At 53.8% G+C, this 16,374-nt stretch overlaps 1 protein-coding gene across 4 annotated transcripts in view; it reads left to right on the forward strand.

The window, feature by feature from the left end:
* COL27A1 (collagen type XXVII alpha 1 chain) overlaps positions 1–16,374 on the forward strand; it is a 133,896-nt gene that overhangs the window by 47,658 nt on the left and 69,864 nt on the right. For all 4 annotated transcript variants that reach the window (XM_036915554.2, XM_036915547.2, XM_036915550.2 and 1 more), the window contains 4 exons: positions 249–302; positions 1,212–1,256; positions 9,727–9,780; positions 12,032–12,076. In XM_036915554.2, the coding sequence (XP_036771449.2) occupies positions 249–302; positions 1,212–1,256; positions 9,727–9,780; positions 12,032–12,076 (198 nt within the window). The remainder of the gene's footprint in view (positions 1–248; positions 303–1,211; positions 1,257–9,726; positions 9,781–12,031; positions 12,077–16,374) is intronic.

Below are 16,374 nucleotides of genomic sequence, written 5' to 3' on the forward strand. Positions count from 1 at the left end.
GCCCGCGCCCTTCCCTGGCGTGAGGGTATGTGCCTTTGGACTACATCGTGGAAGCCAGCACCATGCAGTCCATGGGCATATACACTTGCCTCAAGGCCTATGTCATCGAGGAGCCTCCGGAGCCACCACTGCCGCCAGCGAGGAAGAGGACCTGGGGCGTGGGAGGGCAGCAACGCGGGGCTGGGATAGGTCAGGCCAGCCACACCCCACCACTCAGCCCCTCTGATCCCCCACCTGCTCTTTCCTAGGGCTACATTGGACTCCCAGGGCTCTTCGGCCTGCCAGGGTCCGATGGGGAGCGAGTGAGTACACTTTCTTTGTTGACCTCCCACCCACCCACCCCTCTGCCTAGGGAAGTCAAGCAGTCCCTGCTCGACAAGATGCCCTTGAGTTGAACAGGAGTCTGCTTAGGGGGCAAGTCAAGGCAGGCACCTTCCAGACATAGGGAACAGTGTGTGCAAAGCCAGGGACGTATGATAACCCGACAAGTTTAACAGTCAACACAAAGCACGGAAAGCGAAGTGGGAATTTGGGAGATGAGGCTGGGGGACACCTGGGTGAAGTTGTGTGGCCCTCAGGGCTGAGGTGGGGAAGGGGACTCTGTTCTGAGAGCTTGGGGAGTTTCTGAAGGGCTTTCAGCAGATGAGAAATGGGCCCACTTGATATCTCAGATGAAGCATCTTTAAACTGGTCCGTGGGCCAGATCTCACGAGTTGCCTGTTTTGTAAAGTTTTATTGAACACAGCCATGCTCACTTGTCCACCTGTTGCCTATGGCTGCCTTCACTCGGACAGCAGCACAGTGGAGTCAGCATGACAGACACCGTACGGCCCGTAGGCCTCTGGACCTCCCTCCCTGTCCCATCCCAGCCTGAGCCCACATTTGGGAACTCAGTTGTAACCTCATCAACAAGCTGGGCATAAAGAATCTTAGGAAAGTGGGAGCATTTATTGAGCATCTGCTGAACACCAGGAATGTGGAGTGCTTTCCTTAGGCATTTCCCCAGCTCAGGTCCACACAGACTCCAGCCCTGCAGCGTGCAAGGACCATCCATTTAATGTGGCATAACTGGTACCTGCTGTGGAGATGGCGGCACACTAGGCCCTCTGTGACGTCCCCATGTGGGTAGCTCTGGGGTTGACTTGGGGCGATGCTGGTTGCCGCCTGCTGGAATCCTGTCCTTATTTCTTCCCTCTCTCTCCCCCCTACAGGGTCTTCCTGGCGTTCCTGGCAAGAGGGGCAAGATGGGTAGGCCGGTAAAGATTTTCCGTGTCTATTATGCAGACTCTATGGGTGAACTGACCTCTCATTGGCCATGCTGCCCTGCCCACCTGTGGCCCGGGCATTCTCCACTTCTCTGCTTGGCCATCACTGTGCTCTGATGTGTGGGCTGGTGCATGGGGCTCCCCAGACTTCGGGTCCTGCTGCCCTGTGCTGAATGGCTGCCGTCTGGCTGGGGCTGGGACTGCCATGGGCTCTGGACCCCTCTGGGGTGGCTCCTTTCTGCATGTCTGCAGCAGTTGCTCTGCAGTACAGTGCAGTTCTGTGTCTGGGGATGTCTCTTGTCTGGGTCCTAAGTGTCCACGGGCCTGCTTGGATTGAGGGATCTTCGCTAGGCTGCTTATCTATGCTCCCAACTCAGAAAACAGTCTCCATATATCTTGATGTCACCAAGTTTCACTGGTGCTCCCACAAGGCCAGAGGGCAGTGGGGGTGTGGGCAGGCCCACAGCAGGCATGACCCCAAGATGGGCTCAGCAGCAACCCCCAGGCAACCAGCTTTGCCCATGACTCTTGTGAGAATAAATTGCTCTCCTTTTGTGTGGGCATCTAAGGGACAGGAAGGGGAAGCCAAGGCAAGAGAGACTGAGTCACTTGCCCATGGTTCACAGCGCGTCAGCAACAGTCAGTATTCTAACAGTTCATCTCTGCAGCCTTTGATCTCAACCTTTGATCAGGGCAGCCTCTCAAGTTCACTGGTCAGGGATAATGCTGTAGAAATAGATTCCCTAGAAGCTTTGCCTGGAGGGAAAGTCATTCATTCTAATGGTCTCATTATTCATAAAGGAAACTGAGGCTCTGAGAGGCAGAGTGATCTGTTCAGGGTCCCACTGAGGGTCCCAGGCTAACGGAGACCCAGGACTGTAACTGAGGCATCTTTCAGGCCTGGTCCCCATCGGTGGCTGAAGGCTCTCTGTTGCTGCCCCACAAGTTAACCCCTAGATGTGAAACCATCACTGGCTCTGGGTCCAGGCCTCCCTTTGCTGGTGGTTGGTAGACAAGGAACTGTAGGGGAGGTTAGAACTTGAGAGGTGACTGGAAGGGAGCCAGGAGCCCTGAAAGGGAGTTGTTCGTGATGCTGGGGTTGACATGAATGTTCATGGCCCCTGACTGGTTGCGGTGTATGGGTCGGCGCTCTCTGGGTGCGGAGTGGGGCCTACAGAGAAAAGCAACATCCAGGTCCTGTTCTCAAGCTGCTGACAGAGAGGGCACCTTGCCCTCAGACCTAGACCTCTATGGCTGACAGCCCCTTTGTACCCTGAGGTCTACCTGGCACCTAGACCTGGGCAGGGAGCAGCACCTGAGTCTTCTGGCTTTAGGGCAAGGACTTGATATCCACAAGAGTTGGGCTGGCGTTTGGATCTGCTCCCCAAGGCAGGTGACCTTGGGGAACGCGACTCATTTGTCCATCCATGCAGTCAATGAATATTGAGTGTGTGCTACAGGCCAGGCATTGTGCTTGGTGTTGAGCAGTAAGCAAGAGACAGGTCCCATTCTCATGGGCAGGCAGACTGACACACAATGTTGGAATGGAGGAATGAGGAATGAATGAATGAACATCTGATGGTGGTGAGTGTTAAGATGGAGTAGGGTGGGGGACAGTAAGTGCTTGGGGTATGGACTGGTAGACAAGATGGCCCAGGAAGTCCTCCTCATTTCCTGGGAAACCTGATGAGGTGAGAATGGGAGTCATGTGACTATCTAGGGAAGAGCATGTCAGGTTGAAAGAGCAGCAGGTGCAAAGGCCCTGGAGCCTTATTGGTTCAAAGTCTCTGAATTGCAGTTTTCCCATCTGAGAAACAGGGATAATAGCTTGTAGCTGATGAGGTCATTGTGCTTGCCACATAGTATGTACTTAATAAACAATAGCAGTCATTGTTCCTATTTGTAGTTTCATGGGTGGCTGAGGCTCTCTCTGTGCTGTGTGGCTCATTTTCCCAAAGGTTAAGTTGCCTGGTAGGGGCAGTTGACTTAGATGATCTCCTCTGGGCCCTGTTCCATCACCAGGCCCAGCTCCAGAGTCATCAGGGGGGCATTTACTCAGAGTCTTTACTGGGAGCCAGGCATTGTCACTTTACAGAGGAGGAGATGGAGGATCAGGAGTGAAGGCTTGGCCAAGGTCTTACGTCTTCTGAGAGCCAGCAGCCAGAGCTTTCACCTCCTACCCCAGAGTGCAGCTGTCCAGGGCTTGCTTTCCAGACTCTCCTGAGCACAGAGGGGGCAAGACCGTGAGGCGTGGGGCACGCTTCTCTGCCACAAGGAGCATGCACAGGCATGCCCCAGCTGTGCTCTTCCACCTCCTCCTCTCCAGCCTCCCCATCTCCCTTTTCCTCCTTCCAGTGACCCCTTCGTCTGGCTTCTCCCTGCCGTGTACTAGTTTTCTCCTTGGAGCGGAAAGGCATACTGTATGTGGCCAAGAAGGCAGCACCAGGTCGGCTGAGTGCCCATTTTCCTGTCTGTGTATGAGATGAGGCCACTCATTCATTTCTCAGTCAACAAAAATTTATTGAGCACCTACCATGTACCAGGTGCTGGCATAGCACTATAGCCAAAACAGCCCCCCCAAAAGTAACATTTATTGAAGCCCTTTTACCTCCATGGTGTTTGAACTACATGTGATTCTCCCACTGATTCTTTGAGGTGAGTTTGATTATACCTATTGTCTAAATATGGAAACCTAGGCTCAGCAGTCAAAGCCATTTGCCCAGAGACTCTCTGAAGGCCTTGCCGGCCTGAACCCCCATAACTGACAACTCGTCTCTGCTTCCTTGCTCTGTGCCTTTAACTTCCTAAGAATCCACCCCATCCTTTGTGATGGGGGTGTTCCCTGGCACTAGAGTGTCAGGCGTGGGCAGAAGGATCCCCCCTTCCTTCAGCCAAACAGCACTATGGCCACATAGTACCCCTGAGGGCTGTGAAAGTCCCCTTGACTCTGGTCCAGTGGCTATGGTCCGCAAAGGGGCCGGGTCTGCCCCGGATATGACCTACTGTGTATGGAATAGGACTTCCTATTACCATGTCCCTGTGGCTTTGTCTCTGCCTCTGCTGGGCCTCTACGTCCACAGAGCCCTCAGCCTGCACACTCCCTGAGTGGTCTTTGGGACCATTCCCATGTTGCCAGTGCTCCTGAGCCTTTGATCCAGCTGGTGGGCTTGGGGGCCCCTTCTGTGAATGAGTTTCCCTCTCGTCAAAGCTTTGGGCCAGGTAATTTCTAGGCACTTAGTAACAAGAGGAACTGTCAGGAGAATGAGCTGAATCCCCTCGTGCCAGACTGCAGCTGGCCTCACTGCCGGTGGGGCTGGTGATGATTTTGTGGTAGCCCATCTCTCCAGCAAGCCTAAGCTCAGGCCCATGCCCACAGCCTCCTCAGTGCTAAGCCTGGAAGGTGTGTGGGAAGCTTTTGCTGATGGGAGCTGAGAAAGAGACAGTGGAGGTCACAGTACATCAGCACTACAGGAACCTTAGCGTTGAGCATAGATGAAGCAGACCTAGCTCAGAGAGGTCAGTAACTTGCCCATAGTCGCACAGCAAGTCAATGGCAGAATCAGGACTTGAACCCAGGACCCTTGCCTGCTAGTACAGGCTGCTCCCCACATCATCCCTGTTCTCTCTCTGCCCACATTTTCAACTTCCAAGGGAAGCTTAGTCTACAGCTCTCATCTCATCTCGCCTGCTGGAAAGAAAGATATATTGTGGTTTCCTGAGGAGGAGTCCAGATATAAGATATTACAAACTTGGCTGGAGCTGAAGGGATTTCTGCTGGGCTGTCCTGGCTTGTTGGGGGCATGGCGCAGGGACACTCACAGCTGGGGACGGAGCCATGCCTCCTAGCCAGGGGTCTCCCGGGCGTGAGGAACATGTTGCAGTCAGTCTTCCTGGAGGATGCTCTGCGAATCCACGCTCAGGCCCACCAGCCTGCCCGGCAAGGCCAGCTACCACTCACAGCTTCTCTTGTGGCCTCTGGTCAGGCCTGCCAAAGCTCGTCCTACCTAGTGAGTCAGGCCAGAGCCCCTGGTGCTACAAAGGCACAGCCCTGGCTCCAGCCCTCCCGGTGTGTGGCTCAGGGACAGCTGGAACTCTCCCAAGGCCGCACGCCTGTCTGGGGCAGGACAGGGCTTCTAACATGGTGCATTTGGTTTCAAGCTCAGTGTCCTTTCCAGTTTTCAGACTGTGGGGAGCTGAGAGCAAAGTGACCTTGTGTTCCCAAGTAGGGAAACTGTGTCCCAAACAAATGGAAGTTTCTAGCAGTGGTGATGCTAGTAGGTAGGGGTGTGGTCCCTAGTGTCCCAGACTTGAGTTGGAGCTCAGCATCCCAGAGCTGCTGGTGACCCTGGACTCCTGGTGAGAAGTCTGCCTATCTGTTTTTCCCTTGCTCCCTGAGGTGACTCTTCTTGGGCAGACTCCCTAGTGGATTGTAAAGAGCAGGGTGAACACATGCTCAGCCTCATGAGAAGAGGGTGCGGAGGACCTTAAGGGGTCTCTCCATGTCAGCACACTGGGTTTGCACACATCTTCTAGAAAAGAATACGGCTGCCTCAAGTGCAGTAGGAAGGATGCAGGTTAGACTTATACAGGAACTTTCCAACTGGAGAATTTAAACACTGTCAAGCTCTCCAAGATCCTTCTGCAGCCTCTTTCTAGAGATTATTAAGTATTCCCACTGTAGGGGCAAACTCCAACTAGTATGTGGTGGCAACCAGGGGCTAGTTACAGGTGTCTGACCTCTTCCTCAGCATAGCTCTGCCAGGTGTGCCGGACAGGACTGACCATTTTGCAGGGCAAGGAGCTGAGCCTTCGAGACATTAGCAGTACTTCTGATCCTGGAGGGTCCATGCTTCCTGTGCACCATAGCCCACCTCTGAGCAGACTGCTGGGGTAGACACGCCTGGAGGCAGGGGAGAAGATGAGGTGACCCTCAGAGGCCCCCTCAGCCCCTGGCATCCTGCTGTAGATGTGGCGGCAAGGACCATTTCTGTTTTCACATCTCTTCCTCTGAGTTGCCGTAGCTGAAAGGGAAGGTAGAGTCTCCTGGAGCCTGGGTCTGTCTCCTCCTGGGCCTTGTTCTGCTCAGAGTACAAGGCGTCCAGTTCCCCAGGGGGCCCTGACCTGGGGAAGTAAAGAAACCACGTGTCTGGGCCCCGGCAGGGTGCCGAGCCCATTCCTTGGGCTCTGGGCCAGGCTGCTGCAGTGGGAGCTCAGGCCTGTGGAGGGAGGTCCCGGTGCTGGCAGCGCTGGGAGCATGTTCCGTGCACAAGAAGACATGGCCAGATAGAGGGAAGCAGACAGGGTGAAAGTGAGGCCGCATGTCCAGCCTGGCAGCTGCCTCTCTAAAGAGCCAGAGGACCAAGCATTGGGGGCCCTGGGGTGAGTTGGAAATGGGATACGTCACTCAGTCACAGAGGGGTGAGGCAGGCTAGCTGGATAACGAGGCTTTAGGCCTGCTCTGGGCCTTAGTCTCCCTGTTAGTGCAATGAGGTGCTGAATGTCAAAAACATCTAGGGTCTTTCCATCTTAAGGACTGTTCCAATCAAAATTTGTTCCAGCACTTTTAAAGATCTTTGCCCAGTCATTTTGCTCTTAATTGCAAACCCTAGATTCCTAGAGGTCACCTGCTTGACTCATCCAAAGAAAGGGAGACTGAAGATGGAAACAGGCTGGGTGCCTGTGCCCACCAAGCATGTACAAGCAGAAGCAGTTCTCAGCATCAGTAATGCCATTCCCTCGTGTACATTAGCCCAGGGCTTTCATGGGCCCTTTGGGGGAGCTCAGGCTTGTATTCAGCGCCCAGTCGTAGCTAAGAGAACAGGCTCTGGAGTTGGACGGCTGCGTTCAAATCCCAGCTTTGCTATCCTATAGCTGGGGGACTTTGGACACATTTTCTAGCCTCTCTAGACCTCAGTTTCCTTATCTACGAAGTGGGGGCAATAATAGGACCCATGTCACTGGGCTTTTGGAGTTCGCCTTTATTGTCATTGTCCACCATCATCACCCACTGGTTGCATTTTGCTGCAAAAGTACCTCCTTTTGGGATTTTGACCATTCTGACGGTCTCTTCTTTGCTTGTGCCCCTCACAGCTGTGCCCTCACATTGCTGCTGCGTCCGTATGCCAGCAAGGGCTTGCCCTCTGTGTGACATCTCAGCTCTTCTCCGTACTCCCCACTGTACAGCAGAGAAAACAGGCTCAGATAGGCTCATGGGTGGGAGAGGTTGGCTTGGCAGCTGGGTCCACGAAGAGTCCTTGAGCCAGCCTGGAGTGGCATCTGAATGCAGACCCATGGGTTTGAGATCTGCCTGGTGGCTTCTGGGTGAGAATACATGAGGCATTGCAGCCAGGATGTGTGTCTGGGGGACGCTGCCAAGGTCTCCATCTTGCCCCAGGCTGGGTGGCATTGCAGTGCATAGGATAAGAGGTTCCTTTCTCAAACCACACCATGTCTGGGGGTTGGGACGAGGAGAAACGTTCGTATGGATCACATGCTCCTAGCCTGAGCAGGACAGAGGGTCAAGTGAGGGTCTTCCCAAGGTCACACAGCACTCTGGAGGTAAGCCCATAGTCTCTGGGCTGCTCCAGATGCTGAGTTTGGAAAGCAGAGACAGACTTCCCAAGTCCTGCCCCTTGTGGGCCATGTGCAGTTGTCCGGTGTCCAGCTGGACGGCATCCCCCTGTCCCATCAGGGATTGTCCTCCTTCGCTGCCAGGATCCCAGCCCAGCCCCAAAGGTGGGGTGGGGGGGGCACTCAGTGCTTTCAGCAGGTTCCCCTGACAGCAGCTCACCTGGATGATGACTCCTGTCCTGGGAGGTGAGAGGAACCCCTTATGGCGTGACAAAGAGAAGCTAGATTGGGGTGAGGCTAGAATTTGCCAAGGAGACCCCAAGGATATGGGGAGAGAAATCTTAGAGCCAGATGTGCCCCACAAAGACTTGACCTACAGATGGGCTGTAGACACACCCACACCCACACACACACCCTGTGCTACTCTCTGAAACCAGCTGAAGCACACACTCGAGCAGCCTCCGCATGCTGTGATTTACCTGTGGGCAGCTCATACAGACATAAGATAGTTTGGGGAGGTGAGACCTGGGCTCAGCTCTTCCTCAGATTTGCTTTTTGGCTTTGGCCAACTGACATTTCCCCTGTGAGCCTCAATTTCCCATTACAATGAGACCTCTGACGTCCCCTCTTAAATGACTCCAGTAACCGTCCCCTCAGGGGTGGATGTCGAAGGCAAGTGGGGTGTTGCATGCCAGCGCTTGGTGTGACTCTCATTATTATGTTCTCATCTCCTCTGGGTGTCGGAATGAAGCCACACCCCCTGTGTGGGGAATGCCAGCGCCTGCCCTTCCGATCCAGGAGGGTTTTCTGTCGAGATTTGAGAGGAGTAGGATTGCTGGGCAGGGCAATGGGTTTGGGTTGTGTTTTTAGGTTTCATCTGTGCACTGGAGCCCCGCAGTTGCACTGGGAACTGGAAACGAACTCTCCTCCGTGAGGCTCTTTACTGGTTGAACAGCTCAGGCATCCACTTAGTCAGAAAAACATGTGCTTTGTTTTTTATTACATTTCCCTGGAAAAACAATGATTTGAATTCAAGGAGGGGAGAACGGGTTTCCCTAAATTCCAAGCTTGAGGACTGTCTTTTCCTTTTGAAGTAGAACGGACTTGTCCCCGGCTCTGCCCACCCCTGGAGGCATCGTCACAGCTGATGTTTTTCCAGCTGCCTGTCTCCCCAGAGAGTGTGGAGTGGGGTCAGGGATGGGGTGAGAGAACCAGACCTGCCTGGGCCGGGTGGCCTGGCCTCCCTCTGAGCTGCCCAAACTCACCTGTGGCAGTGGGGCCGATGTTCACCAGTGGTGTGACCTGTGTGACCTTGACACTTACCCTTCCAGAGCCTCACTTTCTTTATCTGGAAAGTGGGGATTGTGATTCCACAGGGTGGCTTTTGAAGAACATATCATCATCATGGAAGGTGTGGGCTGGAAAAATGCTACAGGAGCCTTCCCTTCTTTGACCAGTGGGGAAACTGAGACCTATAGGAGAAAGGGGTGCTCTTAAGACTCTTAGCAAGTCAGGCACTGGTCCAGGCCTAGACCGAGCTTCCTGAGCCGGAGCGCATGTCCTTTCCACTCCATTGGACCAGACCACCAGTTGAGTGGTTGGCATTTCCATGCTGGGAGCCAGTTACTAGTTCCTTTTCAGACTCTGGTAGCTAAGGAGAGGACTCTCTGGCCGTGGCCCTTCCACAGGAGCCAGTCCCTGCAAAGTTCTTCACGTGGGGGTGTTTGTTGAGGACATGGGGTGGCCTGGGGCTCCTCTGCCTGCCCAGTTCCCAGAGCCCAGGGGTGAGCCTGCATGGACATGTCCTTGTGCCGCCCCGGGGTCTGGTTCAAAGCCACCCCACAGGTACAAGCACTAATCTGCAGGTGTGTGTTCTCTCTCGTGCCTCCAGGGGTTTCCGGGAGACTTTGGAGAAAGAGGCCCTCCTGGACTGGATGGAAACCCTGTAAGTATTCAAGTCTTTGGGAACAGGAAGGAGATTCTGAGCACACACCCAGCAGGTTTTAGGAACCCCAAGTTTTGGGTCACCCAGACTGGGTCAAACCCCAGCCCTGCCACCTACTATCTGGGTACTCTAGGACGAATTGCATGATTGCTCTGAACCCTAGGCTCCTGTCTGCTGTGGAGGCCCTGTGGCCCCCCAGGAGAGCTCCCAGCCCACTCCCAGCCCCCGGTCCCAAAGCTCTAGGCTGTGGCCCATCCCCAAGGACTTAGGAAGCCCATGGGTCTCTCCACATCCAGGAGGCCAGGCCTGCTCCCATCTGACAAAGCACCAGCAGGGCTTACGGCTGGCAGCAGCCTGGGGGAGCCTATGGCTTACGGCCCTGTGTGGAGAGAAGAGCTGGAGTTCTAAAAAATCCCCAACCTAGGCATGTTTATAGAGTTTGTAAATAATTGAAGGCCCATCAGAGAGCCAGGTCAGCCTGCCCTGGGGAGCTGAGCCTGCCTTTCCCTTCCCATCCCAGGCTCAGGCTCAGGGTGGGAGGAGAGGAAGCTCATTCTCTGCCTGGGGGTGCAGACCATGTCCAGAGCTCTTCAGGACACCTGCCACCATTCCCCATCTCTCCTTGGGGCTTCCTGCCTGAGCAGCTGTGCCCAGCTGTGCCCTCCCTGGAGGTGGCCCCTGGATCTGTAACCAGCACCTGATCATGTGGTCATTTCAGTTGCACAAATGCCCCTGGGTCTGAGCTGGGGCTGACTCCTGGGCTCCGTTTGGGGCTGAAGCCCTGGCCTCAGAGCCAGATGCACTTGGGTGTGAATCCTGTTGCACCACGTGTGGGAGCATGGACACAGCAGTTCACCTGTCTGAATCTCACTTTCCTTATCTATACATGGGAGATTGAAGGCTGGCCTCAGGGGTCTACTGTAGTGCTGAGATGAGACGGGGCAAGGTGTTTGGCCCAGAACAATCAGTCACTGGATGGAGCAATTAAAAGTAGTGGGTAACAGCAGGCATATCTACCCTCGAGTTGCTCATGGCTGTCTCCCCAAGGTCATTGCACAAGGCAGAGAGAGATCGGTGGGGTCAAAGAGGTCCTGGGTCTGTGCAGGAGGCAGAGAGGAGCAGGGAAGACTCCTGGGGAAGGTGACATTGGAATTGAGATGAGGAAAGAGGTGAGGGGACATTCCAGGTGGAGGAAAGAGTACCTGTAAAGACAGAGGGCTGAGAAATCAAAGCCTTTCCTTCTGTCTGTCAGTTGCGGGGTTTGCCATTATAAGTCACGGTATCATCCTGAGTCCCCTCCCCAAGGGATGTCTTTATACTCATGGCCTCGGGAAGCAGAAGGAGTGCCTGTGTGTGGTCCCAGTTCAGCCACACAGCTGTTGAATGACTTTGCACAAGTCCCCTTCCCTGATCCTCAAGTCCCTCATTTTAAGGCCAAGGAGTCCTCTTCTTCTTAGTGGCTGGCTGACCTCCTGTCTGGACAGCCTGGGGCTATACAGATAAAGGAAGACAAAGCCCATCGAAGATGTCGGCAGTTCTCATTGATGATCACTAGTGATCACACTCTTTTCTAGAGCTTCCTATTTTTTTTCACACCTTTGTGTTTTGAACTTTATCCAAACCCCTCTACCCATCTTCCCTGAAGCAAGGCACTGGAGGTCCATTTTTAGAGATGAGGAAATGGAGACTTGCCCACTACTGCACATGGCCGCATCTCCTGCCTCCCGGGCAAGAACTCTGTCCAGCATCTCGGAGGCCCTGGGAAGCTGGGACCTGAGAGCCTCCTTCCGGTGGTGGTGGAAGTTTCCTACGGGCCCCAGCCTCTCCTGGCTGAGTGAGTGGGAGGCCGCCTGGTGGCTCTCAGTGTGGCACTCACCACTTCGTTATTTCCTTGCACCTGACCTTGGGCAAATCACTTAACCTCTCAAGCCTGTTTGCCAACTCTAAAGTGAGAGTGAAATGAGATCTGGGTCAAGCACCGGGCACATCTTTGTTACCACCATCAGGCTTCTACCCATTCTTTCACACTTACAATTGGAAGATACTGGAATTGGGAATCTAACCTCCCCGTTCTACAGATGTGCAAAGCTGAAGGCAGAGTGGGGCAGGGTCTTGTTCAAGCTTCAGGCCAGGAACGAGGAATGGTTAGCTCCAAAGGATCCCACCAGCTGCCATGTGGATGATGGCACAGAGGGGGAGGCCCTGGAGGAAGAGAGGGCAAGTAACCACCTTATTTCCTCTCTGTTCACAGGGAGAACTGGGTCTGCCAGGACCCCCAGGAGTCCCCGGCCTCATTGTAAGTACAGATGCCTGGGGCAGAGGTGGGCCAGGAGGGGGGTTATGGGGAGCAGGCAAGTCCTGCTAGAAAAGCTCATCAAATCCCAGGAGGACCTGGGGCAGGGAGCTGAGGGAGGAAAGCCCTGCTGTGTGGACTTAGGAGGATCACCTACCTTCTCTGAGCCCCTTTCTTCATTAGCCAAATGGGGGTGGGCCCTCAGAGCGTGAGACTGCCATTGCTTTCACATCCGCTGCCTGTCTGTCTCTCTGCGAAGAGGTCTAGGCAGATGACAGCTTGCCCATTCAGTAGGTGAAATGCTTCAGGTCCAGAGGAAGGAAGTGACTGGCAGAGGAGCAGGGGCTCTGGCCCTCGTTGGGTGGCCTTACTTATCTTTTTCCTCAGAGCACTGACTTCGGGGCCAGACCACCTGAGTTCACGTCACCACTCTGCCACATCATGGCTGTGTGACCCGAGCTGGTCACTTACCCTCTCTGAGCCTTAGCTCCTCTGTAAAACGGGGATGATGGTGGAATCCTCTTGGGGTAGCTCTGAGGATCAAATGAGGTATTGCATGTACAGTCCTTGGCCCCAGAGCTAGCATTTAGTAGGTTTTTTTTTTAGTAGGTATGCAATTTAGTGGAGAGTTTTGTTAAGTTAATTATTTTTGTTACCTCCTGATGTGCCTAGGACTGAGAGAGGCCTGTTCATAGGGAGGTAGGAGGCAGTCTGACCTCTGGCTCCATCCAGGTTGGGGAAGGCCTGATGGAGTGGTTCTGTGGACCAAAACCAGGGCTCCCTGCTGGGCCTGCAGGGTAGGGGGGAGCCTTGACCCTGGGCCTGTGCCAAGGGCCAACAAGAGGCCTGAGCCTGGGAAATGCCTCGAGGAGCTTCCCCCAGGGTCTAATGCCCCTGTGCTCTGTCCTCTGGGTCATTCCTTATGGCGTTTGTGTCTGGGGGCCATGGAGGGACACAAGTAGACTGTTCCCTAGTTTGACAGATGGGCTTCCAGCTTTGGCTAATCCAGTAACTGTGCTGAGACATTCTGCTCAGAGGGAGGCTAGAGAAGGCCCCAGGAGCACTGGGGAGGCCAGCCTGCAAAAGGGGCCCAGAGGCCTCCAGGGAGTGTGCTCCTGCTCAGGTGGGTGGGAGCAGAACCTCATAGGTGCGGGTGGAGGCTCGGATCCGCCTGTGCCTGAATCCTGGCCTTGCATCCTCCTGGCTCTGTGGTTCTCAGTTATGGCGTCACTTCCTTGAGCCTCAGGGAGCCCCCTGCCCCTCTGTCAGATGGGATCTTAGTGCCCAGTCTTGTCAGGACCACAGATACATGCAGTTGTCTATTCCCGGGACTAAGAGGGCGATCCCTGGAACCAGATCATTTGCATTTAACTCCTAGCTCCACCACTCATTTATCTGCAATTCTGAACAAATTCCTTAACCTCCCTGTGCTTCAATTTCTTTGTGTGTAAAACAGGGATAATATTAGTACCTAGCTTCAAGGATTATTGTGAGGATTTAAAGAAATTAGTACATATCAAGTGCCTGGTAGACAGTAAACACTCAAGAAGTGCTCGTGATAGTAATAGTTATTATTTTGCACACATGTGTACTTTTGCCTGGTAGCAGCTGTCTGGATTGCTGCATTGAGACTTCAAGTCACATTGGAACTTAGTGGGAGAGGGTGCTGTGATTGATTAGTGATGCCTGCCCTGGCTTAGGCTGAGGAAGTGTCAACACATGAATCATACTCTTGTCATCCCGGATGTCCATTCAACAGGACTTTGTGGAGCACCTTCCTTGGCCCAAGGCAATGACCTAGATGCTTCGGAAAAAGAAATATCTGCAATGAGAGCTAGAGGACTGGAGTTTATGAGGCCCTCTGAAGTCTTCTAGTCCAGCCTTCTCTAAGCTCAGCAGGAGTTCCTCCTGGAGCATCTTGGCTATATGTTCATTAAACTCTAACTTGAATGCCCTGTATTGGAAGCTCCATCCTGTGGGAACCCAGGCCATTTCCACAGGGCTCACAGTGTGCAGATGTTCCTGTATACCGAGTCCAAGTCATCTCCCTGCCCCTGGGTGGGGCTATAAAAATGGTCGCTGTTCTTCCCAAGGCTCCTTCCTCAGGCTAATGCTCCCAATCCCCAAAGTTTTTCTGAAGGGATATTTACATATCCTGGCTGTCATCCTTGGCATACTTTCCTATTTATCGTTGTCCTGGTGTCCACTAGGTTGGATCCTGAAGTGGGGCAAGAATATTTGACCGAATTCACACAGATTCTGGAGACTTAAACTATGTCACCACAGCCCTTGGCCCTCCTGACTCCGCAAAGCTCTTTCCCACCTATATTCCTCTTTGCTCTTCCCCATTAGGGTTGTCAGATAAAGTACAAGATGCCCAGAGACATTTGAATTTCTGATGCAATATTTGGCACGCATTTATACTAAAACATCATTCTTTGTTTGTCTGACATTCAGATTTAACTTTATTTTTATTTGATCAATCTGGTAACCCTATTCACAGTATCTCTTAGGAGAATCCCATTTGGCAGATGGGAAGGTGGAGGCCCTTTCAAAGTCATCCGTGAGGCAGGGGAGGATGGAGGCGTGATGGGAGGCCATGTCTCCCGACTCCTAGTCCAGGGCGCTCCTCTTCCTGCTCCTCTTCTGGGGGGCCTGAGCTGGGGGTGAGCCCTGGGCGTTTTGCATTTCTAAGACCCTGGGCCTCCTCATAATGCCCCTTCCCAAAGAGCTGACCCTTTGTGCCATGTAGCTCTGTCTTGCCCTGCTTTCTCTGTCACTTTCAGCCTTGCTTCCCCCTCTTTGTAAATTCCTTTTGTTGCCAAAGATGAACCTACCAAGCCACGTCAACTCCCAGAGCCAGTCAGTGCCGCCTCCCACCTAGGATACCCACTCCTGTCCTGGACGTTTGGGAACAGCAGCTTCTGTGCCTGGGGAAATAATTGCCTCCCCAGAGAGCTGGGGAGGAAAGGAATTTTCTAACCAGGACTTAAGGGGAAGAGGAATCCTGAGTCACCTGTGGTTTCCCGGAGGATGTGGGTTTTTAGCTAGGCAAATGGGCATTCCACATACTGATGATCATTTTAATGGGGATTTAAATTTATTCAGTGCCTTCTGTCTAGTCAGCTGAAGCAATTTGCATGCAAGCTGAAACTTCCCCTGTTCTGCAGGCCCTCGCGGGTGGGAGGAAGGGCGTGAGAGGACAGACTAACATTTATGGAGTGTCTGTCCCTCTGTGTGTGCTTGACATGCATCAGGCCACAGGAGCCTCAAGACACTTGAGGCGGGTGACAGCAGCCTGGTAACCCAGAAGGAGAAGCTGGGGCCCGAGGTCACCAGCTGGGGACTTGCAAGCCAGGTCTGTGTGACCCCAATCCCAGTAAGCCGCTGGTAGCCCCCTGCAACCTCTGAAGAGAGACTGCCTTGAAATAGCACCCTTGGAGTAATTGAAACCCTTTGGCTAAGCCCGCAGGAGAAGGGTGCCTCATTCCAGAATCTGCCCAACAAAGAAGATTTCTGTCTTTTTTTCTTTTTCTGAGTGACACAGAGGGAATTTTGGCCCCTCCTTTAATGAGACCCAAAGAATATGTGGTCTGGCCCAAACCCAGGGTGCGGGGAACAGTGGATGAGCCCGCCATATGCTGCCACCAAATGATCGTCTGTCTTTGTTTCCTCCTTAGAAAGCGAGGTCAGGAGCCCCATTAGCTGACACTTAGCAAACTGCTGTGTGCCAGGCCCCGTATGAAGTATTTGTCACAGCAAGCCTCTGAGGGATTGCCATTGTACCCTTGAGGAAACTGAGGCTCTGAGAGGCCGAAGCACCTGCCCAGGGTCACACAGCTGATACGCTGGGCCTGGGCCTGTGTTCATGGCTCCTGCCCCTCACCCCTGCACCACACACCTGGCTCCACACAGCTTCTGGGCTGAATGGAGATGGCAGATGTGTGAGAGGGGGCACTTATTCTGCCCAGGAGTCAGGACAGACCACAGCCCTCAGGTCCTCCTCCCCAAGCTGCTGACCTCCTATCGGAGGTTCGGGAAAGAGGCCTGTTGCCTTCAAAGGCAGTTCCAGGGAATGTTGTGGCCAGATGTTCCCTAGAGCATTCGGAAATGAGGGCGTGCAGGTTTCTCATTCACTCACGAGTGAGCCGCTTTCACTGAGCACCTCCTCTGGGGCACGGGGCAGACCCCAGGTGGCCGCATAGGCACCCACATGAATGGTCCTCAGTGTGGAAAGGGCTATGAGCAAAAGCCATTTCAGGCTCTGAGAGCCGCCGGCAGAGGCCTGACCTGGCCTGTGG

Source organism: Manis pentadactyla, chromosome 3 (genome assembly GCF_030020395.1).
Source record: "Manis pentadactyla isolate mManPen7 chromosome 3, mManPen7.hap1, whole genome shotgun sequence".
Taxonomy (NCBI): domain Eukaryota; kingdom Metazoa; phylum Chordata; class Mammalia; order Pholidota; family Manidae; genus Manis; species Manis pentadactyla.